This window comes from Penicillium macrosclerotiorum (assembly GCF_028827735.1).
Source record: "Penicillium macrosclerotiorum strain IBT 26536 chromosome Unknown utg000006l_segment0_segment0, whole genome shotgun sequence".
Taxonomy (NCBI): domain Eukaryota; kingdom Fungi; phylum Ascomycota; class Eurotiomycetes; order Eurotiales; family Aspergillaceae; genus Penicillium; species Penicillium macrosclerotiorum.
Genome location: NW_026643085.1, coordinates 529,958 through 553,770, shown reverse-complemented (window position 1 = coordinate 553,770; position 23,813 = coordinate 529,958). Strand labels below are relative to the sequence as shown.

The 23,813-nt window shown below is 50.8% G+C and overlaps 12 protein-coding genes across 12 annotated transcripts; 8 read left to right on the top strand and 4 right to left on the bottom strand.

Moving 5' to 3' along the window:
• Nucleotides 1-1,183: 1,183 nt before the first annotated feature.
• N7462_005492 (putative GABA permease) lies at nucleotides 1,184-2,766 on the top strand (the record flags this gene model as incomplete). Its single annotated transcript, XM_057077210.1, has 2 exons — nucleotides 1,184-1,796; nucleotides 1,841-2,766. The coding sequence occupies 2 exons, from the start codon at nucleotides 1,184-1,186 to the stop codon at nucleotides 2,764-2,766; spliced, it is 1,539 nt and encodes a 512-aa protein (XP_056932790.1).
• A 657-nt stretch (nucleotides 2,767-3,423) lies between these two features.
• Nucleotides 3,424-4,836, top strand: N7462_005491 (acyl-CoA-binding domain-containing protein; the record flags this gene model as incomplete). The annotated part of the gene is made up of 4 exons (XM_057077209.1): nucleotides 3,424-3,439; nucleotides 3,505-3,618; nucleotides 3,690-3,762; nucleotides 3,861-4,836. The coding sequence occupies 4 exons, from the start codon at nucleotides 3,424-3,426 to the stop codon at nucleotides 4,834-4,836; spliced, it is 1,179 nt and encodes a 392-aa protein (XP_056932789.1).
• Nucleotides 4,837-5,789: 953 nt separating this feature from the next.
• Nucleotides 5,790-6,584, bottom strand: N7462_005490 (coiled-coil-helix-coiled-coil-helix domain-containing protein; the record flags this gene model as incomplete). Its single annotated transcript, XM_057077208.1, has 4 exons — nucleotides 5,790-5,888; nucleotides 6,023-6,155; nucleotides 6,254-6,481; nucleotides 6,565-6,584. 4 exons carry the CDS (start codon nucleotides 6,582-6,584, stop codon nucleotides 5,790-5,792), a joined length of 480 nt encoding a protein of 159 aa, XP_056932788.1.
• Nucleotides 6,585-7,174: 590 nt separating this feature from the next.
• Nucleotides 7,175-8,703, top strand: N7462_005489 (putative nucleoporin; the record flags this gene model as incomplete). The annotated part of the gene is made up of 3 exons (XM_057077207.1): nucleotides 7,175-7,820; nucleotides 7,889-8,544; nucleotides 8,605-8,703. The coding sequence occupies 3 exons, from the start codon at nucleotides 7,175-7,177 to the stop codon at nucleotides 8,701-8,703; spliced, it is 1,401 nt and encodes a 466-aa protein (XP_056932787.1).
• Nucleotides 8,704-9,291: 588 nt separating this feature from the next.
• On the bottom strand, nucleotides 9,292-9,592 carry N7462_005488 (mitochondrial import receptor subunit TOM5; the record flags this gene model as incomplete). The annotated part of the gene is made up of 2 exons (XM_057077206.1): nucleotides 9,292-9,438; nucleotides 9,503-9,592. The coding sequence occupies 2 exons, from the start codon at nucleotides 9,590-9,592 to the stop codon at nucleotides 9,292-9,294; spliced, it is 237 nt and encodes a 78-aa protein (XP_056932786.1).
• A 489-nt stretch (nucleotides 9,593-10,081) lies between these two features.
• On the top strand, nucleotides 10,082-11,597 carry N7462_005487 (transcription factor SPN1; the record flags this gene model as incomplete). Its single annotated transcript, XM_057077205.1, has 4 exons — nucleotides 10,082-10,595; nucleotides 10,662-10,744; nucleotides 10,808-11,286; nucleotides 11,348-11,597. 4 exons carry the CDS (start codon nucleotides 10,082-10,084, stop codon nucleotides 11,595-11,597), a joined length of 1,326 nt encoding a protein of 441 aa, XP_056932785.1.
• A 503-nt stretch (nucleotides 11,598-12,100) lies between these two features.
• Nucleotides 12,101-13,038, top strand: N7462_005486 (HIG1 domain-containing protein; the record flags this gene model as incomplete). Its single annotated transcript, XM_057077204.1, has 2 exons — nucleotides 12,101-12,141; nucleotides 12,246-13,038. 2 exons carry the CDS (start codon nucleotides 12,101-12,103, stop codon nucleotides 13,036-13,038), a joined length of 834 nt encoding a protein of 277 aa, XP_056932784.1.
• A 1,421-nt stretch (nucleotides 13,039-14,459) lies between these two features.
• On the bottom strand, nucleotides 14,460-15,382 carry N7462_005485 (FAD-dependent oxidoreductase; the record flags this gene model as incomplete). Its single annotated transcript, XM_057077203.1, is given in 3 exon segments — nucleotides 14,460-14,777; nucleotides 14,807-15,281; nucleotides 15,300-15,382. Coding segments are annotated over 3 exon segments (876 nt in total), but the record flags the coding sequence as incomplete, so codon positions are not given.
• Nucleotides 15,383-16,373: 991 nt separating this feature from the next.
• On the bottom strand, nucleotides 16,374-17,876 carry N7462_005484 (DASH complex subunit ASK1; the record flags this gene model as incomplete). The annotated part of the gene is made up of 4 exons (XM_057077202.1): nucleotides 16,374-16,510; nucleotides 16,583-17,549; nucleotides 17,620-17,726; nucleotides 17,786-17,876. The coding sequence occupies 4 exons, from the start codon at nucleotides 17,874-17,876 to the stop codon at nucleotides 16,374-16,376; spliced, it is 1,302 nt and encodes a 433-aa protein (XP_056932782.1).
• Nucleotides 17,877-18,156: 280 nt separating this feature from the next.
• Nucleotides 18,157-19,220, top strand: N7462_005483 (uncharacterized protein; the record flags this gene model as incomplete). Its single annotated transcript, XM_057077201.1, has 2 exons — nucleotides 18,157-18,178; nucleotides 18,289-19,220. 2 exons carry the CDS (start codon nucleotides 18,157-18,159, stop codon nucleotides 19,218-19,220), a joined length of 954 nt encoding a protein of 317 aa, XP_056932781.1.
• An 812-nt stretch (nucleotides 19,221-20,032) lies between these two features.
• N7462_005482 (uncharacterized protein) lies at nucleotides 20,033-20,845 on the top strand (the record flags this gene model as incomplete). Its single annotated transcript, XM_057077200.1, has 1 exon — nucleotides 20,033-20,845. One exon carries the CDS (start codon nucleotides 20,033-20,035, stop codon nucleotides 20,843-20,845), a length of 813 nt encoding a protein of 270 aa, XP_056932780.1.
• Nucleotides 20,846-21,453: 608 nt separating this feature from the next.
• Nucleotides 21,454-22,905, top strand: kat1 (putative 3-ketoacyl-CoA ketothiolase (Kat1); the record flags this gene model as incomplete). The annotated part of the gene is made up of 4 exons (XM_057077199.1): nucleotides 21,454-21,521; nucleotides 21,579-21,759; nucleotides 21,827-22,403; nucleotides 22,478-22,905. 4 exons carry the CDS (start codon nucleotides 21,454-21,456, stop codon nucleotides 22,903-22,905), a joined length of 1,254 nt encoding a protein of 417 aa, XP_056932779.1.
• Nucleotides 22,906-23,813: the final 908 nt, after the last annotated feature.

Genomic DNA, 23,813 nt, shown 5'->3' with positions numbered 1-23,813 from the left:
ACAATTCGGACCCCCGGTTCATTTGAATCTCGCATCCACTCCCCCAATTGTCCGACTAGATACTTCCAAACAAGAAAAAAAATATTTCCAACATTTCCACCTCCTTTACTGCGCCGGACGTCTGCGACCTCCCCGATTTGATACCCTCCCCTTTCCTTCTCTTTTCTTACACCTGGTGCTGGGGGCTACCGATATTGATTCGCATACGGAGCTTTCTGGTCTACCCTGTTTTATCCCCGATGCTCGGCTCCTGTATTCCCCCCTTGTGTCGATTGTTCTCATTTTGTGCTGTATCTTGGCGCTCATCCGGGGGCCTTAAGCCCCGTTTCTAGGATGTGGCAGCCGTCACCTTGGGTGACTTGAACTACTCTTTATGTATCTGCAAAATTCTACATTTGAGTTCTATATCCTTGAATTTCCTCTGCTGTAACCTTGTCACTAAAATGGCAACAATGCTACACAAGCAGCGGGGATGAATTGGTATGATCGTAGTGGGAGGCAGCCGGTCATCGGCAGGAGTCAAGTCGGTACGTGATATTAGAACCTCACTGTAAGGTATATGCTTAATTGTTCGCACCCAAAATCGGCGCCGAACTCGTAATCTGAATTTCGTCCTTATCACGCTATCTTGCACACACGACCACCCGGCAGCTTATCGGGGCGCCCTGCTGATTCGCGCGGTCTTGGGTATCAGTGGGGCCCCGTACGCTCGCGGGCCAGTGACCATGTGCCTAGTGACTAAACGGGCGCAGCCCCGATAGCTAAGTTACCTAAACCCACCCACTGGACCCTGATAAGCTGTGTCTCGGAGGTTGTTCTGCGTCCACGGTCCCGTTCGCAGCCTCCAAAACTCTCGCCCGCCGCGGTCTCGGACCGCGATGCAGGCGCGTTTATCATGCGGGGAATCCTCGATCCGTCTCTTCTAAGTCTTCCCTTCTAACTCCCTCCGGCCTTCTTAAATTCCATCCAAGCTTTCGCTGCTGCTCTTCCCCAGACTTCAATTCTCTCGACTCCACTTTAGCTCCGCTCAGGTCTCGGTCCCTATCTTATTTTTTTTCCTTCTCAGTACATAATCCGAGCTCTCTTTCCCTCCTCATCTTCCTGCTCATTCTACCTCCTTTTGTGACCTTTTGTCCTCCTCGCTCTTGCTCGACAGTCCCTGTTCTCTGAATAAACCGCTAATATGCGGAACCCGTCCGTCGACGCCTCTGCCGACGAGGCGTTGGCACGCATGGGTTACAAGAGCGAACTGCCCCGGAACTTGAGCATGCTGAGCATTCTGGGATTGTCCTTCGCCATCATGGCTGCGCCATATGGCCTGAGCACCACCATGTACATTACTCTGGACGATGGTCTCTCGGTCACCATTATCTGGGGTTGGGTTTTTGTCACCCTCATTTCGATCGCCATTGCGGCCTCCCTCGCCGAGATCTGTGCCGTCTATCCCACCGCTGGCGGTGTCTACTACTGGAGCGCGATGCTCTCGACACGCCGCTGGGCGCCACTGATGTCCTTCATCGACGGCTGGCTTACCCTTGTCGGCAACTGGACGGTCACCCTCAGCATCATCTTCGGCGGGGCACAGCTGATCCTCAGCGCCATCTCTCTCTGGAACGAGGACTTTGTCGCCAACGCCTGGCAGACCGTCCTGATGTTCTGGGCCGTCATGCTCGTGTGCGTGATTGTCAATATCTTCTTCTCGCGTTACCTGGACCTCATTAATAAGGTCTGCATTTTTTGGACCGCCGCCAGCGTCATCATCATATTGATTGTCCTGCTAACCATGGCCGACCACCGTCGCTCGGGCGAGTTTGTCTTCGCCGAGTACGATTCCTCTCAGAGCGGCTGGCCCTCTGGGTGGGCTTTTTTGTGGGCTTGCTGCAGGCAGCATACACCCTGACTGGCTACGGCATGGTGGCCGCGATGTGCGAGGAGGTCCAGAACCCTCACCGTGAAGTCCCCAAGGCCATCGTGCTGTCTGTGGTGGCAGCTGGTATTACCGGTCTGCTGTACCTGATTCCGGTGCTGTTCGTGATGCCCGACGTGCAGATGCTGCGGGATGTGGCCAACGGACAACCGATTGGGACACTGTTCAAGATCGTGACGGGCTCCGCGGGCGGAGGATTCGGTCTGCTATTCTTGATATTAGGCATCATGCTTTTCGCCGGCATTGGATCCCTGACGGCTGCCAGTCGTTGCACATATGCCTTTGCTCGCGATGGGGCGATCCCGGGGTTCCGACTGTGGCGCCGGGTGAACAAGAAGCTGGATGTGCCGGTCTGGGCGGTGCTACTGTCAGCCCTGGTGGACTGCTTACTAGGACTGATTTACTTTGGCTCTACGGCAGCGTTCAACTCCTTCACCGGCGTGGCCACGATCTGTCTGTCCACCTCGTACGGCTTGCCCATTCTGATCTCCATGATTCGTGGCCGTCAGGATGTTGCGCGCTCGACCTTTTCCCTCGGGCGACTTGGTTGGATCATCAATGGCATCACTGTCGCCTGGATTGTCCTCGCAGTCGCGTTGTTCTGCATGCCGTATACACTCCCGGTCACGGCCGCCTCGATGAACTACGCGAGCGTCGTCTTCGCTGGGTTTGGCTCTATTAGTGTGGTCTGGTACTTTGCCTATGCGCGCAAACATTTCACTGGCCCTCCGGTCTCCAAGGAAGAGGCTGCTGCGGCGACAGGCGTTATGACGGGCTCCGCGCCAGACGCTGAAAACGTTTCGGACACGATCGAGGTCAAGAAAGATCTCAGCACGTAGAAATGGTCCGCGTTGAGATGGATGGTATATATTTATTGGATCGTTTCTTTGGTGTATAGTAATTTACATTTGGCGCATGTATCATGAAATCTATGCAATGCACATCATTTTAATTAGCTCGTGTTCCCCGTCAGTTTTCCCTCAGTTTTCCCGGGGCGGAAGACAATCACAAGTGCCCTGGCGATCTTCGCCGACAGCCGCGGTCCAACACGCCACCTCTCGGCCCTCCCTCGAGGCACGAGACGCCTCTTCATCTCAACCCGTTGACCGTTAGTCTGCTTCTGTGCTTGATTCCGTTCTTTGCGAAGCTTGGGATCATCGCCGTGCCCGTGATCGGGATCCATTGCTTTCCCCGACCCCCTTCAATCCAGACCCCCCAGAGACTCGGAACGGGGGCAATCGAGTACGGACTTTCGGCGGAAACCAAAAACCACACCCTAGTGACTCGAAATTCCCCTCCTCGCCTTCTCTCGAAACAACTATCCCTTCCCCCTGAATTCGAATTACAACTCGACATCCGCTGGCGTTCCCCCGGTTGGCATCATTCCGGACTCCTCGCGCGCGCTCTCTCCATGAGGTTCGTCCACGTCTGCCGATGCCCAACCCCGCTTCCATGAAGACAGGGCAGACCACCGGACCGCTTCTTCTCGCGTCAGCATGTCGGATTCTGTAGGTGCGTATGCAGCTACGATAGCCCCCACTCGTGATCGGTGCTGAAACTCACGTCTTGCGTGGTAGATCGCGTCTTCGTCCATGCCCTGAATACCGTCAAGAGGATTCCCCGGACGGGGACCGCGCGCCCACCGGCGGCGGAGCGATTGAAGCTATATGGCCTTTACAAACAGAGTATGGGTGAGTGAGACTTGACATATATTCCTGTGGATTCTGTCTCGGACTTGGAGGGCTTATCGCGCGTATCGCAGAGGGGGACGTCGAAGGTGTGATGGATCGCCCGATTGGGAATACCCCGGAAGTGCATGCGGAGTGTGAAAAGTGGTACGTCAATGCTGGATATGATGTCCCATTGTGATATCTATTTCGATCGTCAAAGAGAGTTATGGTAACTGACGTTCTTTTTATTGTTCTTCATTCAGGGATGCCTGGTACGCCCAGCGCGGTCTCTCGCGCACCGAAGCCAAACGCCGCTATATTTCAACCTTGATCGATACGATGCATAATTACGCCTCCCAGACCCCCGAGGCTCGCGAACTGGTCTCCGAGCTTGAATTTGTTTGGGATCAGATTAAATATAATGCCTCATCTTCAGCCTCCTCTGGCCCATTGAACGCCGTCGGCGTCCCGCCCTTATCACGATATCAGGGAAGTGCATATGGCAGCATCGGCGGCCGCTTAGCTCAGTCCTCCCCGTCTTATGAACGACCAAACTTGCGCGCCAGCGAGGGTCATGACTCGCGCCTCCGCGTCCTGAGCCCAGTCAGCCAACCCGAGGAAGAAGAGTATTATCGGCGGCGGCGCTCCGCAGCCGACGACCAAGACGCGCTCGAAGACGAACAGGGCGAAGACGAGGATGAGGACGAAGAATACGAAGAGGCGCGTGACAGCCTCTACGAAGACGTTGACCGCGCCAGCACGGCCGCAGACACGCACACTGGCACTGACCGCACTACCTCGCACGGCGACGACCGCGCTGCTCTTTCCTCCCGCCGCAAATCAACCACTTCACGCGCCAGTGACGGCACCGACGCCCTAGCCCGCCACGACTCGCACGACCCGGCCAATCCACGTAATAGCCGCTGGCGCCGCCGCGTCGAACAGGCGCTCACCAAGATGACGGCCGAAATCGCCGCCGTGCGCGAGCAGATGGAATCCCGCACGCTGGCGCACCGCCGCCGCTCCGGGGTTTGGGCCTGGTTGAAGTGGATGCTCTGGGTCGTTGTACGCCAGATCATCTGGGACCTGGCCCTTCTCGGCGTGCTCCTGATTTGGATGCGCATGCGGGGCGACCGCCGTGTCGAGGAGCGCTTGCGCGTTGGCTGGTCCGAGGTCAAGGCGCGACTGAGTCGTTTCAAGCTTCTGCGTCGCGTAGGCCAGGCGCCTATGCTGCCGTAGGAGACTTCGTTCCATCCCTCTTTAGTGAGGAGCTGCGACTCGGTTGAGCATCGGTTAGCCATATAGAGGGAGCGCCATGGTACCCTCCCCTTCCTTTTTTGCATGTCCCGGGGCACTTTTGTATGCCCTGGAGATATTTCTTATCTCTTCGCGTCTGAAAAAACATCCTTGTGGAGTTTCATGCATTCGTTCTCGGTGGCTAGACGCCACCCTTTTTCTTTTTCTTTGTGTTCAGTACATATGGGTTTCAATTTGCGGTTTGGAGTTTTCTTCTTTTGGTTCTTTTGGTTCTTTTGGTTCTGTTGGTTCTGTTGGTTCTGTTGGTTCTGTTGGTTCTGTTGGTTTACTGTTGCTCATGTCTTTTTGGATTGTGGCTATTGTTATTCTGCTGTCAAACTGGGTTTGTATCATATGGTCTAATATAGACTGTTGGTAGAAGGAGAAAGACCGAGAAGGGGGCTGTCAATATAGTGAACCCTCGAAGAGGACGAGGCAATGGGTGAATCTTTAGAGGGCGTGACAGAAAACAAATCATCTATACACTCCAGATCACGTTTCCTTTCTCCCCTTATTTACTTACCTCGAGATCTTCAAAGCTGTGCACCGCTAATCTAGGACCTGTTCAACGGAATCTGTTGCTTAGATGATATTTCCATGGCATACTTCCATGGGAATACAAGATGCCAAGAGGAGAAGTAGATCAAGCGGAAACCATAACTATTCCTAGAATGCCAATAGATATTTACACAAAACATACACCGGACGGAGACAGACACAAGTAGATGAGACACAAGGGCCACTTGCGCATCTAATTTAGAAAACAGACGGGGCTGGGTGGGGAAGAAAGCCGGGGCCCTGGGCGGCAAAAATAGAAAGACACGCGGATGAGGTGATTGAGGGATGATTTGAAGCAGAGGGTGCTGAACAAGGGGATATAACGCCGTCCTGTTCTTTTAGTACTGCGGGCCCGGGTACTGGGCGTACTTCTGTTTGGGGCGCAGGTGCACGGGGACCTGATTCTCGGGGGCACCCGGAATGGTCTTCTTCAGGCCCTATAAAAGAGAAAGAAAATACAACGTTAGTATGTTCTGCTGTGTTGGATACGTCCGAATGTGGGCAGGGTTTAGATGCCCCGAAGTTGGATAGGAATATGCTCGAGCGCGGAGGGTTGGGGGTCTCATCATACCAATTTGTCGAAGATGCAGCTGTTCAGGGAGACCTCGGCCTTGCGGCACTCAAAGAGGTAGTGGTTGTTATTCTCAAGGCAGTCGGCGTGGGCCTTGAACTGCTCGAGGCAGTGGGTGTTGATATCCTTGATGCTACAACGGAGTCAGTTGCCCCGCGATCTCTCTATTTCTCAAATCGTCTCCAGATTGCTCTGGTTAAATGAAAGGACCGGAATCGGGTAGAAACGTACACACTAGCGGCGCAGCGCGTCACTTTTCGCCCCTCCTTCAAGCACTCGATCTCTCCGCGGCCGTTCGCCTCGTCCTTGCACTTCATGAAGTCATCGTTGTATGCCTTGCATCGGTCACCAATGAAGTAGGCCGCGCTGGTCAGGTATGATGAAGTAGCGCCAATCTCCTCCACCTTGGGGATGTGGTCCGGCATGGGCGTGGTGTCCACGAGGAGTTGCTGGTTGAACCTATTTGTCGAGGGAGGGTTAGTTTGAGTCCTGGTGCGCCGGGGAAACCGGCAATGGGAATGAGACAGAGTAGACAGTCATACTGGGGGTCTCGCTGAGCCATTGTGACGGTTGGTGGTGTGGAAGAGGGGGAATTGCGGCAAGATTGACAGAGGCAGTGAGTTCGTGAAGCTGCGGGTTTCGGTGGAATGAAAGGTCGGTTTCTTTGGGCGGACGCTGATTGGTCTATACTATGTGCTGAGGTAAGCGGGTTGTGCTGTTCATGGCCAGTATCGTGGAAATAAAGGGAAATTGAGATGATAAAGGCAACAGATATTTGTGTATATCCATTGAAGCAAATTTTTAAAGAGCCTTCTCAATCAGAGTATAATTTCTTCTATTTGTCCTTCAATTGAGGCACGTTGGCCGCAAATTTCATCCTGGGATCGAGGGATGTCACGTGACCCTAAACAAAGTGCAGCTCCGAAGCAAGTCGGGTTCTTCCTCGCGAGCTCCCAGCACCCCTCTGTGTCTCGTTTCCTCCATCCATCCACTCCACTCGCCGGAGAATGCGATCTTGAGCTGCACTTGGTCTGCATTATTCCTATTGGATAGCCTGCAGTTAACCTCGCCAATCTACAGACTCTCGTTCTAATCCTTGGTAATTGCGGTTTTTTTTTGACGGCAATCCCACGCGCTGTTTCGATTGACACCATGTCTCTATTCGGCGGCACCCAACCTCAGGCAAGCGCCAGTCCTTTTGGCAATACGGCGAACAAGCCGAGCTCCTTTGGCGGATTCGGTGCCAGCACAACCACCCCAGCTCAACCAAGCGGCGGAGGCTTATTTGGCTCGACACCGCAGAACCAGCAGCAAGGTACTACGGGAGGCGGATTGTTTGGATCAAATGCTGCTGCTCCGGCTCAGCCACAGCAGACTGGAGCATTCGGTTCCAATGCGCAGAAGCCCTCTTTGTTTTCGACACCTCAACCAGCTGCGACGACACAAAATACAGGTGGTGGCTTATTCGGACAGAAGCCCCAGCCGGCTGCAGGAAGCAGCCTGTTCGGCGGCGGCGGCGGCTTTGGTGCTACCACGCAGCAAACGCAACAGCCGGCAACCGGCGGTGGATTCTTCGGAGGTGGGCTTGGGACCAGCACGCAGCAACCACAGCAGCAACCACAGCAGCAGCAGCAGCAGGGTGGTCTACTTGGGGGATCCCTCCTTGGTGGACAGCAGCAAAACCAGCAGGCGCAACAATCTCAATTCGGGCAAACTACAATGGTGCAGCCCCAGGCTGATCAGCAGCAACAATCCCTCTCATCAAGCCTCTGGTCCCCTGGTCGCGCTATCACTGGAGGTCAGTCTGCAGCAGAAAGCGATTATCTCGAAGTAAATTATACTGACTAAATTCATTGTTTCGTGTAGTACATCGCACAGTTCCTATGCAGATCGCCATTGTCAAGGATAAGTGGGACGCCCCTAGTCGTTCATCCCCGTTCCGGTCCTATCTTTATAATCAAGTCGGAGAGGAGAACGCACCTTTCTATCAACCGGGACCGGAAGACGACGAGGCGAAGTGGGAAGAGGCTTTGCGGAAACGGCCTGCTCCTGGATACGTCCCTGTGCTTGTGAAGGGCTTCTGGGAGCTTGGCAAGCGTGCGCAGCGACAGAAAGATTATCTTGCGATGATGCAGACACGCCTCCACGAAATCAATAATTGCTTGACTGACCTTCTTTCACGACATGACTTGAAGATTTCTGTCAAGGTTGCGGATGCTCGTCGTAAGCATCTGGTCCTAAGCAAGCGCTGCCTCGCTCTCGCAGCCAAGACACAAGTCCTGCGCAACCGCGGCTATGCGATGGATGATGCCGAGGAAGAACTGAAAAAGAAATTGGCTCAACTCGAGCGCGCCGTCTTCGACCCATCTTTGAATGGTCGCGGAGAAGAGATCTGGGCCCGAATGCTTGCCATTCATGAGCACTCCAAGCGACTGCAGGCAGAGATGGAGCGCGCTGGACCTGCGGCAGCTGCTAATGCGGAGGATGAGATTGATGAGCAGACCATGAAAACTGCCAAGAAGGTTCGTTCCCCCACAAAGTCCCACTGCGGACATGTGTACTGATTCATTTTCCACCTGCAGATCCTCGACGATTACCATGCCCAGATTCAGCACTTGCAAAAGGAGCTAGAGTCGGTCAAGAAGGACTTCAACGATGCGCAGAAGCTTAATGGAAACTGAATATTAGGTCTCCATTCAGGCCTCCGCCGCTCCGCATCTTGTATCTCTTCACATTGTTTGTGACTGTAATGTCCGTGGGCATGGGAGCATTGGCGTTTTTCGGGGCGGTTTACTGTAATGCATATTCAATACGATTTCATTTACGGACCTCCTTGTCTTGGTGGCTTCGGCACTTCCTAAGTATTTGGTTTTAAACATATTCGTATTGTTCTTTTCACCAAAGGTGCTCTATATCCAAATGAACCCTTTAAAGCAGGCATGTCAAATAATAATACACCAGCCACGCAGAAAACCTTTTGCTTGAGAAATTGCAAAAGCGATGGCAAACTCATCAACGCCGGTATTGCATGATGAGGCTGTCCTCGATCTTTCTCGCGAACGAGCCACCGAGTCCCGACGTGACTGAAAGAAACCATTCGTCCCGATCCTTCTAGATTTACCGAGTTGGCATCACTGGCGGTTCGTATGCCATAGCGCCATGGCAATCAAGAAGAGGGTGTGAGGTGAGACGAGTGATTTAGAGAAACTTCTTCACGAAATCGACGGCGAAGGGGGCTGCTCGGAGATATCATGGATATTCATTAGAAATCAAAGAAGTATGGACATTTTAGATGCCGCATTCATGGGACATAGTTGCTCAATTGGGGCGCTTTGGAGTTTCGACTTACAAAGGTAGAGGAGAACACCGCTGACAACGACCATCTGGACAGTCTGGCAGGCCTCAACCTCACCGGCCTAGATAAAATGTATTAGTTGTGGGCAATACTGGGAGAATCCAGAGACGATAGCGAATGCATACCTTAATCTCCTCTTTGGAAAGCTGTTCCTGACCTGGGGATCGAGAATTGGGTGTTAGGTACTGATGATATCGGGGGATTGGTGGACACATATTGAGCGAGAGTGGGGGTTGGGGAGAGTGAAAAAGATGTGGACATACCCGGGGCAAACATTGTGAAGTAATCGAAGTGTCTTTAATGGCTTGTGGAAGAAAGGCAGGTGCGGTGCGTGATCGTGAAGTGAAAGCCGACGTCGAGCGGACTTGAAGGGAAAGAAATCACGGGAGCACAGACCACCATCTCCTTCTCTCATGTCCGCCTCTGCTTTTGCCTCTGCCTCTGTCTACGCCCGCTTTTCTCATCCTTTCTCGCTATCTCAAAAGTTTCTCTCGGCTTTGTCTGAGAAGCTCTAGAGCTCTAAAGGGATTAATCCCATTGATATTACTGACCTGCTGCGTGCAGATTCATTCGCAAAGAGACACCGGGGCTGTTTGGGCAGATCAAGCACTGTGTCTTGTTGTTTCACACCTTTGACGAATACCTCTGGTCTTTCGTTTCCTTCATTCATATAATTTTCTCGACTCCATATACCTTCCTCCACCATGTCTGCTTCCCCCGAGCACCAGGCCGACTCACCTGCCGCGGCCTCTCCTGATCACGACGAGTCCGAAAAAGTCGCGACTCCGATCGCCGGTGATGACGACGAGGGCGAGAACAATGCCGAATTAGCAGTGGAAGCCGGAGAGAATGTAGATAAGGACGAGGAACAAGACGACGTTGAGGCCGACAACGAAGGCGAGATCTCAGACGACGAGTCGATTCTATCCGAAGTCGACGAGGCACAATTTGACAACTTTGATCCGGAGAATGTCGATATCGACGACCGCCCGCAGCTAGCGATCGATGAGGAAAATTTGAAGCTGATCGGCCGCCACAAGCGCAAGCGCACCGATGATGGCGAAGGGCGCTCGCGCCGCAAGGAGGGCCGTCGTGAGAAGAAGAGCCGTCGCGGCCAGGATGAGGACGACGAGGGCGAGGGCACATCTCGCCGTAAGGAGCGCAAGAAGAAGGAGGCGTCACCAGATACAGATGAGGAGACACTGGATCCTGAGACTCGTAAGTTCAATCACCTTGAACTTAACGAACACGCTTGGCTGGAGCTAATGAGTTGTCGTCTTCCAGGTCGTCGCAGGGCCCTTGATCGTGCAATGGATGCAGCTATGAAGAAGCCTAGCAAGAGGCGATTCCGTAAACAGGATGGAATTGTACGTTTCTTTTGAGCGATATTGATATGTGGGCTTGGGGACTTCTGCTAACATGTACCACAGGACTTGGAGGCAATGGCTGATGCTGAGATTGAAGACATGCGAAAGCGCATGACCCACGCCGCGCAGATGGACGCCATTAACCGCCAGGAAGGAAAGCCGGCCATGCACAAGCTCAAACTGCTCCCTGAAGTGATCATGCTTCTCAATCGCAACCAGTACATCAACAGCCTGGTGGACCCCGAAATCAATCTGTTGGAGGCTGTCCGCTTCTTCCTCGAGCCTCTGGATGACGGTTCTATGCCCGCGTACAACATCCAACGCGACCTCTTGACTGCACTTACCAAGCTTCCCATCAATAAAGATGCTCTGATTGCCAGTGGAATCGGGAAGGTGGTCGTTTTCTATACGAAGAGCAAGCGCACGGAGCGGCGCATTAAGGACATGGCGGAGAAGCTGCTGGCCGAATGGACGCGCCCTATCCTTCAGCGCAGCGACGATTATTCGAAGCGTGTGTTCCAGCAAGCCGACTTCGACCCTACGTACGTATTTGCTCCTTTCTCAAGATTATATCTCCCCTCCGCTTACTGACCGATTGGATAGCAAAATCACCAAACGCACTCAGACTCCCGCCGAAGTTGTTGCCGCCGAAGCTCGGGCGCGCGAGATGCTTCCCCCTCGCCTTGCCAATCGTGCTCGTGTCGATCGAACCCAAGTCAGCTACACCGTCGTGCCCCGACAGACTGCTGTGCAGGAGAGCCGATTTGCACGACCGTTGGGTGCCAGCGGCGAGGATCGTTTCCGCAAGATGCAGGCCCGTCAAAATGCGTCGCAGAGAGCATCTCGTCGGTAATTCGGATGATTGTATACGTAGTGTGGCTTTTTCTTCCTCTCACTTTTTTTTATTCTTTTTTTTCGTCTCGGGGTCTGCCGTTGTCTGGTGCCTCCTATTTGTTTTCTTCCACGATGTGTCTGGCGTTCGGGATTGACCGGGAACTTTTTCTATCTGGGCTTTTTGGGCGTGTAACATCGATCGCATCCGGTAGATTCGTGCCGCAGGTGAATAAGCATTTGATATTTGAATATACGCTAGCACAGAGCAGTAAGAGTAAAAGCCAGTCAGATTACGTGTATTATATTTGTGATTATGGGCTACCGTCTTCTCCGATTTTCCGTTGCGAGGGGAATCCGAGAATCCGAGCGAAGCCGAGATTCCCCCGGCCGAACCAACGCCGCCCAGCAGATCCCGCATGGTCACGTCATGCTTTCGGTTTCTCGGCCTTTGCTTTTCTGCTTTTATAGCTTCGCCTTTCCTCTCTCCCTCGCCTATCACATAACTCAATCACATTATCCATAATGAAGCTCCTCACTAAGGCTGAAGAAGATGCCCACTACCGGTACGGTCAACCCTCTACCCTCTGCCCATAGATAATATTGGCCCCCAATTGGTCTCGCATTTCTCACCCCGATATCGTACCATACTGACAACCCTTCGCAAAAGCTCTGTCGTCAAGGGCGGCACCATCGGCGGGATAGCTGGTCTTGCAGGAGGCCTTGCTGGTGTTCTCCTTGCATCGCGTCGCTACCACACAATCCGCAACCTAACGCTTCCGATGAAGAGTTTCCTGGTGACCTCGTCGGGTACCTTTATCGGCATCATCGCCGCCGACCATGCCTCGCGAAACTTCGACGTCCAGAACAATGCTGAGAAACTCTGGTATGAGAATCGTGAGGAGCGCCTGCGTGCCGAGGAGCTGCGCGGTCTGAGCTTCACCGACCGTGCAGTCGCCTTCGCACGCCGCGAAAAGTACAAGATCATTGGCGCCACCTGGATCGCCTCCATGGTCGGCTCGTTCGTTTTGGTCGGCCGCAACCCCTACCTCTCGGGCCAACAGAAGATCGTTCAGGCTCGTGTATATGCTCAGGGTCTGACTCTAGCTGTGCTCTGTGCCTCGGCCGCGTTTGAGATTTCAGACCAGCGCCGTGGCCGTGGCATCCTCGACAACGCAAAGAAAGATAAGAAGCAGCTTCTCGAGGATGCGGCCGCGCCTGCCCCTGTTCATACTAGTAGCAAGGACGAGGGAGATCTCTGGAAGGAGATGGTCGCTGCCGAGGAGCAACGCCTCAAGTCCAAGCGCCACGCGCTCTATGAAAAGCACGAGCCGGAGAAACAGGAGGACGGCGGAAAGACTGAAAGCTCGGACTCAGAATCTGACGCTGCCAAAGACGAGGACAAGCCTCAGTCTGAGGAAGAGCCCAAGCCTGCCAAGAGCGAAAGCAAAAAGCACGCTTAACTCCGCACCTCCACATGCCATCTTCTGGCGCACCCACCCCCATCTCAAAATTCTCGCCTCGCCACCGCTGTATCAGTCCTTTGGCGCTGACTGCTTTTCTTCTTCCTCTCCTAATGAACTACCATAGACTGCGAGGAGTGACGAGACAGGATTCTTTAACAAAGAGGCTGGACCATTTGGGCTTCCCTTGTCCATTCCTCGTATATGTGTTTGCATTTCTACTTATTGGCGTTTCTCTTTTCATTTTTTTCCCTTTCCACCATGTCTAAAGGTCCGTGCGAACTAAAAGTCGTGGGATTGGGTTGTGTATGATATTTCACCAGCCGGATTTGGGATTTTTCTCTACTCTAATGAATCAATTGAGTCTATTCAACGATTGTTTGTAACGTGGTTTTATTCTTATTCTATTTTTTCAAATTACCTCCATATTAATCTCTCCAGAGGGTTTTGTATTTCAGTTGTTTCCATTCCCCTATTCTCCCATGCTGAAACCTCTGGAAATCAGAAGACACAGATTTTGGAGGCTAGTTTGAGGGGTTCTCCAAATAAAGAGAATATCGCCCATCCTCATGCTTCAAGGCCTGAATCCATCGTTCCATTCTCTACTATTTAAGTCCATGGATGACGCCCATGAGAGATAGCAACAAAGAAATAAAACAGAGCGATTGTTAAACTTGAAGCGATGGTGGATAGTCAATAAACTTCTAGCACCATCACACCTGTGAAATACAGTGAAATATTCTCTTTAGTCCTAACATTATACCTCTTTCAATTGGTTCTGTCTTCACCCTGCGCAATATAACCATGATTTCACACTCTATCATTTCTTCCTACATCTCCCCAGTACTTCTATATCACATATAATGTTTCTTTTTCTGCTGAAATTTTCTGTTCTCTCTTTGTTGAATACTAGCAAAGGGTTCAAGAAGTTGATGCAGAAGAGAAGGCCAAAGTGAGGATTATCACACTATCAAGGTGACGACTCACAGCAAATTTCTAATAGTTGCCACACCCTCTCTCAGAAAACCACACCTCCAGAACATTCAAAATGCCCTTCATGCAAGATGAAAAAAAAGACTTGTAGGAAATGGATGTGGATCCATGACGCCTGAACACTCATTTAGGGAACTTGAACACCCTAAACACTTCTATATAACTATCTCTAATTCCCTTGGCCTCTGTTTCCGACTCTCCCTGTATATCACCGCTCTTCCTTTGCAATTTCATGGTTTTCCTGCTCAGCCGCTCTGATATATGAACCAGGATGTCTCAATCACAACATATCAAAAAGCCAACATCTTGAAACTCTGCTGAGAGTGCCAGAAACATGTACTCTAGAGTAAGGTATACACCATAGTTATAGAAAAAAGATATTCCATAATCAAAAAAAAAAAAAAAAAAAAAAAAAAAAAAAAAAACTTTCACATTCCTCTCTTGGGCGAAGACTGAAGCCTTTCATGCCGCCTCTCCACCTGAATTCGAATCGTCACTGCAAATTCGCGCATTTCAGATTCGTAGGCCCCAATCAATGCCTTGCCCATGCTGCCAATATTTTCGGCTGCCGTGATCCTATGAGCCAAATCAGCTGCGTCTCGAAGAGCGGTATTGGCTCCCATTGCAGCGGTTGGTGGCATGACATGAATTGCATCTCCAAGAGGTGTCACCAGATCGGACGGTTCCCAAGGAGCAATATCTGTCAGCGCGGACAAAAGTGATCGAAATCGCGGTTTAAGCCCCATCTCGAATTTCGAAAATGATGCGTGAGGACAGAGCCCAGGAATGGGTCAGTCTCAACGTTAGATTTGCTGTCTTTTGCACTGCTATGCCACATCTCCTCGTCCGAAAAGGGAATGAGGGAGCAGTGGACGATAAGAAACCAGTATATATGGAGGTAAGGAATTTGTACTTCCGAGATCTCTTCGGCACGGGGGAAGTAAATGCCTTCAAAGAGCAGTACGGGCTGGGATGCATCATCATCGCTTTTCACCATGCTCATGCCATGCAAATATTGTTTAGGAAGTTTTTTGATACATTCACTGGTCAAGGGAGTCTTTCCAAATATGATTCGCATGCCAGTATCGAGGCCTTCGAATGCGGGCACGTATTGTTTGCGCGCCTTGGATCGAACACCATTCGCACCAACCAGGAGGGCACCATCCTCCGAAGCTCCACCGTCAAAGAATGCAGTGACCTTGTTTTTGAGACTTGTGTAATGCGTGAGGAATTTTCCAAGGGTCACTTTTCTATCGAGACCTGTTTACAGGGCTTCACGAAACGTGCTGCGGTCAACCGTATATGCTTGGTGGGAACTTTCCGGGAGCCCATTGGGAGGCCTATCTGATGAACTATTTGGAGGTGCAGACGTATTGGCTTTCGTATTTGGCGGGAAGGCATCCGGTTGATGAGTGGACGTTCAATCTTGATTCATTCTTAACGCCGAATGTTGGTTCCTCGCCGCACGACTTCTCAAATAATTCAACGAGCTCTGGCGTAAGAGCACTTTTCAAGGCATTGATTCCATGCTCTGTGGATCTCAGCCGATATCCATGAGTGCGCAAATTGCTCCTTTTATCTTGCTCAAATAACGTGAAGGGTATATATATAATTTTTTTTAGCGCCTACGCAAGGCAAACTCCACGCAGCCCAGCGCCAGTAATCAAGACCGGTGATATCATGAAGAGATGTATATCGTGACTGGCAAAAATGCCGTGTATGAAATGTAGAAGAATGTAAGTAAGTTGTGATCAAGTCCTCGGCTGAATGTGAACCTCTCTCTTTTTTTCACACTCAAGCGTTCACTCGCTCAACTTTATACTTGGTCCGCCCGCTATTTCGGGCCCAAACAACAATTGCTGCTCGGGACCGAGCGATCCCTGTGGGTCCCGCCACCCGCATTCCCGCATTCCCGCATTCCGCCGCCCCCAAGAAGCCTCGTATAGATGGTCGTTCAGGCCTTCGAGATTCAAGACTAGCTGAAGTCCGCTGGATAACAGGAGTAATATAACATGAGAGTTCCTGGCAGGTGATCATGCTAATCTCGAGGGGGAGAAGAAGGAGAGCGTCTATGCCCACTAATCCTCCCATCGTACGTCTTCGTTGACTCATCATGTCCAGATCAGCGCTTCGATAGAAACATGAGCCAATTATTTGTGTAAAACATGGCCTTGATGACTTAAGCTAAGACGTATATATATTTAAAGAAATTGGAACGATTCATGGAAGGAAATGGGTATTGATTCTGGCTATGTATATCTTATTTAAAAGAAAGAGATACAAGAAAGGTGCTTGGTTTCGAGTAGAACCATGAAAAAAAGGCATTTCAAACATGCAACGTCTCAGAAAGTATCATCCTCAAGGTGTTCAACTCTTCGTATAACACTCGGACTTTGGTCACCTCCAATTTCATCGGTGAGGTCTCCCGCTCCGGCGGTGAGCAGCAGATCGGTGACGATACGCTTTGAAGCTTCCTTGGCTATTCAAAGGGAAAAATTAGCTTCTGTGATAGAGGTTCGAAATGCTGGTTGAGTTCTGCTGCTTAGCTTACCAGGTGTCTTCATAAGTCGGCTCTGTGGAATATGGAATTGCATCGTCTTTGGCGGACTAGGCCCCATATTTTCATCATCCAGATCATCATCGCTGTCCCAAACAGCTTGGTGACCACCATACTTCTTAGCGGGGGTCAAGACGCTCATGCCAGGCTTTGGAGTGCCCCGAACACGGTTACTACTAGTACGACGTTTACGGTTCGTCCCAGGGGTCACATTAACGCCTTTGATTGGAGACGAGAAAATCTCAGAGTGCATCTGAGGTGCCTCCGGCTCCGGACTCGACATTGGGGAGTCGTCAAATGCATACCGAGAAGAGGAAGCGGCGGCTTTTGGCGTGACGGTGAATTTGGATTGCATGTTTCCTCCCACATTTCGATATCCTTTGCCCAAAGGGGTTGCCTGCACTCGATATGTCTTGTCTAACACACGGTGGAGCACTGGGTCAGAGGAATTCTGGTATTGGGCGTCTCCGCGCGATGCCGACAAATATTTCGCTGAGGCGGGAGGGACAAATGGAGAGGACATTGGGGTTGCGGAGATATCGGCTGGGAAGAAAGGCTGGCGCCCTGGTGTAGACGGGAGAGTCGATGAATTCGGCATATCAAACGGAGCTTGAGCCTCATTGATCTGCTTTCTCAAGTTTTCATATGAAGACGAATGTTCAAGGGAGGAAATGGTGATGTCCTCCTCTGTTTGTTGGGCAGGTGCACGAGGTGTGCTGTGGGAAGATATTGTGAGAGACGTAAGGTCAACATCATCTCCATGGCCGTGTTGCAGATCATGGCGTTGGGAGGAGGGAGTTTCGTAGGATTGATCTGTTTCATCAACAGTGTTTTGGGTCACGTCCACAGAAAGCTCTTCCTCTGGAACTGTAGGCTCTTGGACTGTATCATCATCGTTCGACTTTTCCTCATAACCAGAGAGTGACACATTGGCACTGGCTTCGAAGAATTGTTTCCAAAACTAGAAAGCTTCATCAATATCGGCGTCATTGCTATTAAAGTTTCAAAGACTTCCTGAAAATTGAACTCACCTTCGCACCATCCCAGACATCGCGAGAATGTTCCGTGTACTGTTCAACAAGAGGGAGAATACTTGTTGTGACGATTCGATGGGCCTGGCTAAAATTATGATCGATCTCTATGAGCAGGTTCGGGCATTAGCACCAAATGGAATTCTTTGTTTACGTGCCAGCTTACCTTGAAGTGTAAGAGTGATAGACTGCTCCAATTTCTCAAGTTCCTCCGTGAGAGATAGTGGCCTCTGGGGCTGCATCGACTGTCGAGACATCTTGCTAATATTCTCCACGCCAAGTGAAAGAATTGAGGCTCGATAAGAGGAGGCTTCGAAGCTCCCAAGCCGCGGCGAGACGCGCGGGGAACACGTCCCAAAGCGGTGTGCTTGTAGGGCCGGGGATAAGGGCTGAGTGGGGTCATGTGCAGCGGGGTTATGTAAGACCAGGCATCATCGAAGCGTGGGCTTGTTCGAGTTTCCAAGCTTGTCCTCCTCTGAGGATAAGCCCGTTTGGAAGCGAAAAAACGACGCATACTGAACCGTTATCCCGTCCAAGATGCCTGCGCCGCTTGCCAAAGGTTTGTTACTCTCCCTTGGGCGATCTTGAGATACTCCGAGTCATCCGAGGCGGTGTACTTGGGCTTATCAGTTCCCCAGTCGAACCCGCCAAGGTCTAACGATCACGCAGGCATTATCGTGACGGTCTCCGTGCTGGTCGCTGCTGGTGTTGCGGTCTATCAGTCCCCCCAGTTTCAGCAGTGGGTGACCACATCTCGACGCAAGATCGCCTTGGCCCTGCACAACTTAGGAGATGAGATCCAACCGCGCGACTCGGCGTCCCCTATCAGAGAAGACATATCTATGACGGAGGATGTTGGGGAAGCAGCGGAAGAACGCAGAAGGATTGCCAAAGCAGAGATTAGGCGGCGAGCAGTCCTCTTGGAATCGCGCCACAATAAGAGACAATCACAGCAATTGTTAGGCAGTTTTGACACTCTCGTAGATCAGGATGGGCATTTGCGTCCGTCTCAGGGTGATCTAGAGCATGCTTCTGACGTACCAGCCGCAAATTCCACAGGAGTGGACACTGGTGTTTCTCATCTCCTCCGCCGAGGAGGCGCTTCAAACGACAACGAGACCCCTTCTGCCAGTCGAGATCAGCTACGAGTGGAAATTTCTTCCGACACAATGTCCCACCACCCCTCAGAATCAATATTACAATATACCCCAACATCTGAGGTACCAGATGAATTGATTTTTGACCCATTTGCTGACTCGCCAGCAAGGGCACAGACCCCTGTGTCTATTTCAATCTCCAGTCACACGGAAGAAAACGACCAGGTCTATTATGCCGCTCCTAACTCAAGCATCGATCATCAACAAGATCTGCTTGCAGATCTAGAAGATCTTCGTCAAAATAATAATTTCCAGCATCCAGTTTCGTCTGCACCATCTACTGCCGGAAGTTACGGGCATATTGAAAGATTCTCGGATGAGTCTTCCGATGGCACGTTGAGTGATCTAGGAGATCGATCAGTAGGTATAGCTACACCTGCCAGCTGGTCGGATGTGGGAAGCGTAGTGAGCAACGATGATGCCGGACATCACCAGTTGATCTGAATCTCTGTCTGTTCTAGGCGCGGAGGATGGATACTTTTGGCGCAGATAAGCTGTTATGGGCTAGGAAATTTTTGGTTGCTCAAGAGCAAAGGAGTATGGAGTTCATCTTAAAGAATACGACAACACGAAGGGCATGCTGGAAATCTGGACGTGTTGATTTGCTTGAAATCTTTTTTCCTGATACTGAGGATTCCTCGTCTTTCGATGCATAATTTCTAGCTTATCGAGAACTTCATGGTACCTCCTGGAGTATTATTACATGGATGATAATATCTAGAATCTGAGAATGGATAATTCGTAGACCGGCAAACTTTCCGCCAAGGGCGTTCAATATGACCGCCTTGTCTCTGCCATTCCATCGTCCCAGGTTCTTGTTTTATCCACCAGAGCTGTGACAGAGTTCGGAGATGTAAAGGTGATCTTATTGGTTACGCTCTAAACTAGCTAAGAAGGTGCACTAGGGTCATGTGCCCAGCTTGGAGGGTAACAAGAGCCGAACCAAATATTGTCGCTCGTACTTAGTAACTAGGTTCGCTTTACTATTCAAAGCAACATTAATCGATTTCGATACGGTTTCATATAATTTAGGTCCGGTGGTCATAAGACATCCTAATGAATGTTATGTCCGTGTATGGCGTTCAGATTCCTTGTAAGGTTCATAGCTATTGGGACTATATCGGGGTTAAGTCATTATCTCCGGGAAAACACTACCAAGCGTGGAATGTACTTGTACTTAAAAGGGGTTTGGAAATTACAATAACGACAATATATCAAGACCTTGGAAGCATTTCTTTGTGAACCTCAAGTCGATTATGACCAACCTCGCATCTCGCACTATCGTCCTTATCACCGGTGCCAACCAAGGCATCGGTTATGCAGTCGCTCAGGGGTTACTCGCTTATAAAGGCTTCTATATTCTCCTTGGATCGCGGAATGCCTCGCGTGGATCTGAAGCTGCCGCAAAACTTGATCCCACCGGTCAATCAGTGGAAGCAATCACCATAGATGTGGCCGATGATACCTCTATTCAGCAAGCCGCTGACCTTGTCGAGTCGAGACACGGGAGATTAGATGTTCTGATCAACAACGCTGGAATCAACCCCGAAATTGACATCTTGATTCAGCAACAAAAGAAGCCACAGGGAGACGGGCCATCATCTCAATCTTTAGATCTGGCCCAGCAACGCGAGATCTTCCGTAGCGTATATGAAGTCAATCTGTTTGGCGCTGCTCAGGTGACCGAGGCATTCACACCTTTACTTGAGAAGTCGTCTGTTTCTCCAGTTCGGATTATTTTTGTATCTTCACATACAGGCTCCATGGGTCTCCGACTTGAATCCTCCGGTGCGGACTATGCAAAGTTCTCTCGTCCCTCATTTCCCGTTTATCGCAGCAGCAAGGCAGCATTGAATATGCTGACCCTGCACTATGCGGCCAAATTTCAAGAGAAGGGGTGGAAGGTGAATGCATCTTGTCCAAATCTGACTGATACCAATTTTACCCGGGGTTTCGGGAATGGACGGCCTGCATCGGAGTCTGCGGTCAACATTATTCGACTGGCAACTCTCACGGCGGATGGTGAATCGGGTGTGTACTCCGATGAGATTGGCGCTGTGCCATGGTAGATGAAGATCCTGTATGGACTTCTACGTTAATATAGAGCCCAAATGAAATTGGGAGCGATTCAACATAATAAGTCACCGGGTTGCAGTCCACTCGTGTTAGACCAGAGCCCGGCTCAGCAAAAAAGAAGTCCCGATTATAAACCTAGGCACTTCTAGTCAAGGACAATAGGCGTGAAATAATCTAAAATCCGGGGAAGTCTCGGCTACCTGTTCTGCCTCATTGGTTCCGCACAACCAAAAGTATTAGGTACCTGGTCGGATAATCAGTTGAGCCTCGGCAGTTTCGGCGAAGCTCAAAGCGGAGTTCTTGTTACACCCTTCCACCGGAGTACTTCTTACCTCCCTCTCCCTCTTTCACTTTCCTTCCTTCCATTCCCGAAAGACCTCGTGTTATATAATAAGTAGTAAGTGCTATTTCATGTCGCCAGTGATCTCCAAAATGCCTGATCTATCCCACCCTCAACCCTTCAAATTACCATAGAGGAGCTTCCCCGCAGGAAGCCGAAACCCTCTACTTCCGCCCCAACGGGAGAACCGATATGCATAAACTGGCCAACAAATAGACCTTTACTCATTGACTGTATAGGTATTCTCGAATATACTTCATCATGGCCGCAGATCGTCTTAGCTCTCTTCTGAGCCATCTTAAGGGCACTAGCAGCGGAGTCAATGCCATGTAAGTTCCGCGGCACCTCGGCAATAGAAATTCAACAAGGGGCTAAGAACGAAACAGTACCCAGAAAAACCCCGACGATGTTGTTATCACACTTTCGTTGCGCACACCGTTGACCAAGGCGCGTAAGGGTGGCTTTAAGGATACCGAGCTAGACTATATCGTCTACGCCCTTCTGAAGGAAACTCTGGCTCAGTCGAAGATCGACCCTGCCCTTGTTGAGGATGTCTGTCTGGGTAACGTAAGTCTCCCCTGTTGTGAACTATCTTTTCTAAATGAGATAAACAACCTCGCTGACTTGAATATAGGTTGGCGAGGCTAAGGCTGCTTACATGGTCCGCGCCGCTGCGCTTGCTGCCGGTATTCCCCACACTGCCGGTGCTTCCTCAGTAAACCGCTTCTGCTCGTCTGGTCTGAAGGCCGTACAGGACATCGCGAACCAGATCTCCCTAGGTGCTATTGATATTGGTATCGCTCTCGGTGCTGAGCTGATGTCCGCCGCTGGCGACCGCCTCGAGCGTCCGTTCAACGAAGAGGTTCTGCGCAACCAGGAGGCTGCCGATTGCATGCAGCCCATGGGGCAGACATCCGAGAACGTTGGCAAGGATTTCAATATCTCGCGTGAGCATCAGGATCGCTATGCGGCGGAGTCATTCCGTCGCGCTGAGGTAGCGCAGAAGGCCGGCTGGTTCGATGATGAAATCGCTCCCATCACTGTCAAGGTCAAGGACCCCAAGACCGGCGAGATCAAGCAGGTTACTCTAAGCAAGGATGATGGCATTCGCTATGGTACCACTTTTGAGTCTTTGTCAAAGATTCGCCCAGCATTCCCCCAGTTCGGAGACAGGTCAACAGGTGGAAACTCGAGCCAAGTTACTGATGGTGGTATGTTCGCTTTTGCCCCTTTATCTCGTATTCACGAGGAGCCGCCAGAATGCTAAAAAAAAAAAATAATCTAGCCGCCTCAGTTCTGTTGATGCGCCGCTCCAAGGCCATCGAGCTCAACCAACCCATCCTAGCCAAATTCTGTGGTGCCACTGTCGCGGGTGTTCCCCCGCGCGTGATGGGCATCGGCCCAACTGCTGCCATCCCCAAGCTGCTGAGCAAGTTCAACCTTGATAAGAATGACATCGACATTTTTGAGATTAACGAGGCATTCGCCTCCATGGCTGTGTTCTGTGTCAACCATCTCGGTCTCGATCACGCCAAGGTGAACCCTCGCGGTGGTGCCATCGCGATTGGTCACCCCCTGGGCGCGACCGGCGCACGCCAGATCGCCACCATTCTGAGTGAGGCTCGTCGGACAAAGAAGAAGATCCTGGTTACCAGCATGTGCATTGGCACTGGTCAGGGCATGGCTGGATTGTTTGTCAATGAACAACTGTAAATAATATACGTATCTACCAATCTGTACTAGCCGGATCAAAAATATTATTCAATCGGACATTCTGCCTTGAGCTACTGCAAGATAATACAGAATTCAAACTCACGTCGGCAGCATGGAGACAGAGGGAAGTTGTGGGATTGGTCCAGGTCACGGCGCCTGCAGCAAGCACTCAATTCGGCTGCGCATTGGGGCGTCGGAGAGCCTAAAAAGGATAAGCTTATTTTATAAGTCTCCTTGAATTTGGTCTGTTGTGAAGGTATTTTGCAGTCCGTTTTAACCAAGTTACCGTCTCCTGAGAACTTTATTGATTGCGCATGGGCGGCCTGAAGTTTGCATTCTGCATACATCCTGTATTCAATTAATAAAATGAGCAAGCAAAGAGAAGTACTTGTCTCCCAAGCTTTTTTGAATCATACACTGCCTACACATTCTCCTCGAGTTGCCGATACTCCGTATATACAACAAAGAGGTATCACGATAGTACCAGATGCGTGGGTCCAAATCGGATTCAATGACAGCGTTCTATAAACTCATGTATGGCAGTTCAGTGACATTACCTTCTCAGTGCAATATCGATACTGTCTGTGATCAAATGCTGGTATAGCACTGGCGGCTATTGACATCAGCTGTTGGTCGCTGGCTTGATAGTTAGCATATAAGACGGCTATTGTAGTGGGAGCTCTGGTAATTGGGATGCAATCGCCCCATTCGACGATGTAATCATTTAATATATAGTGTGCATTGTGCTGGATTAGAGGGAAATAATACTACAAAGTACGATGCTGGGCAGTTGCATGCTGCATACTTGAAATTGTGCCTTGCGCTACAGTCACCGTTGCCTATGGTCTACCCACAGCATCAAGACAGACAACCTTATGGAAGCCCATCGATGTCTTATCATGCATATG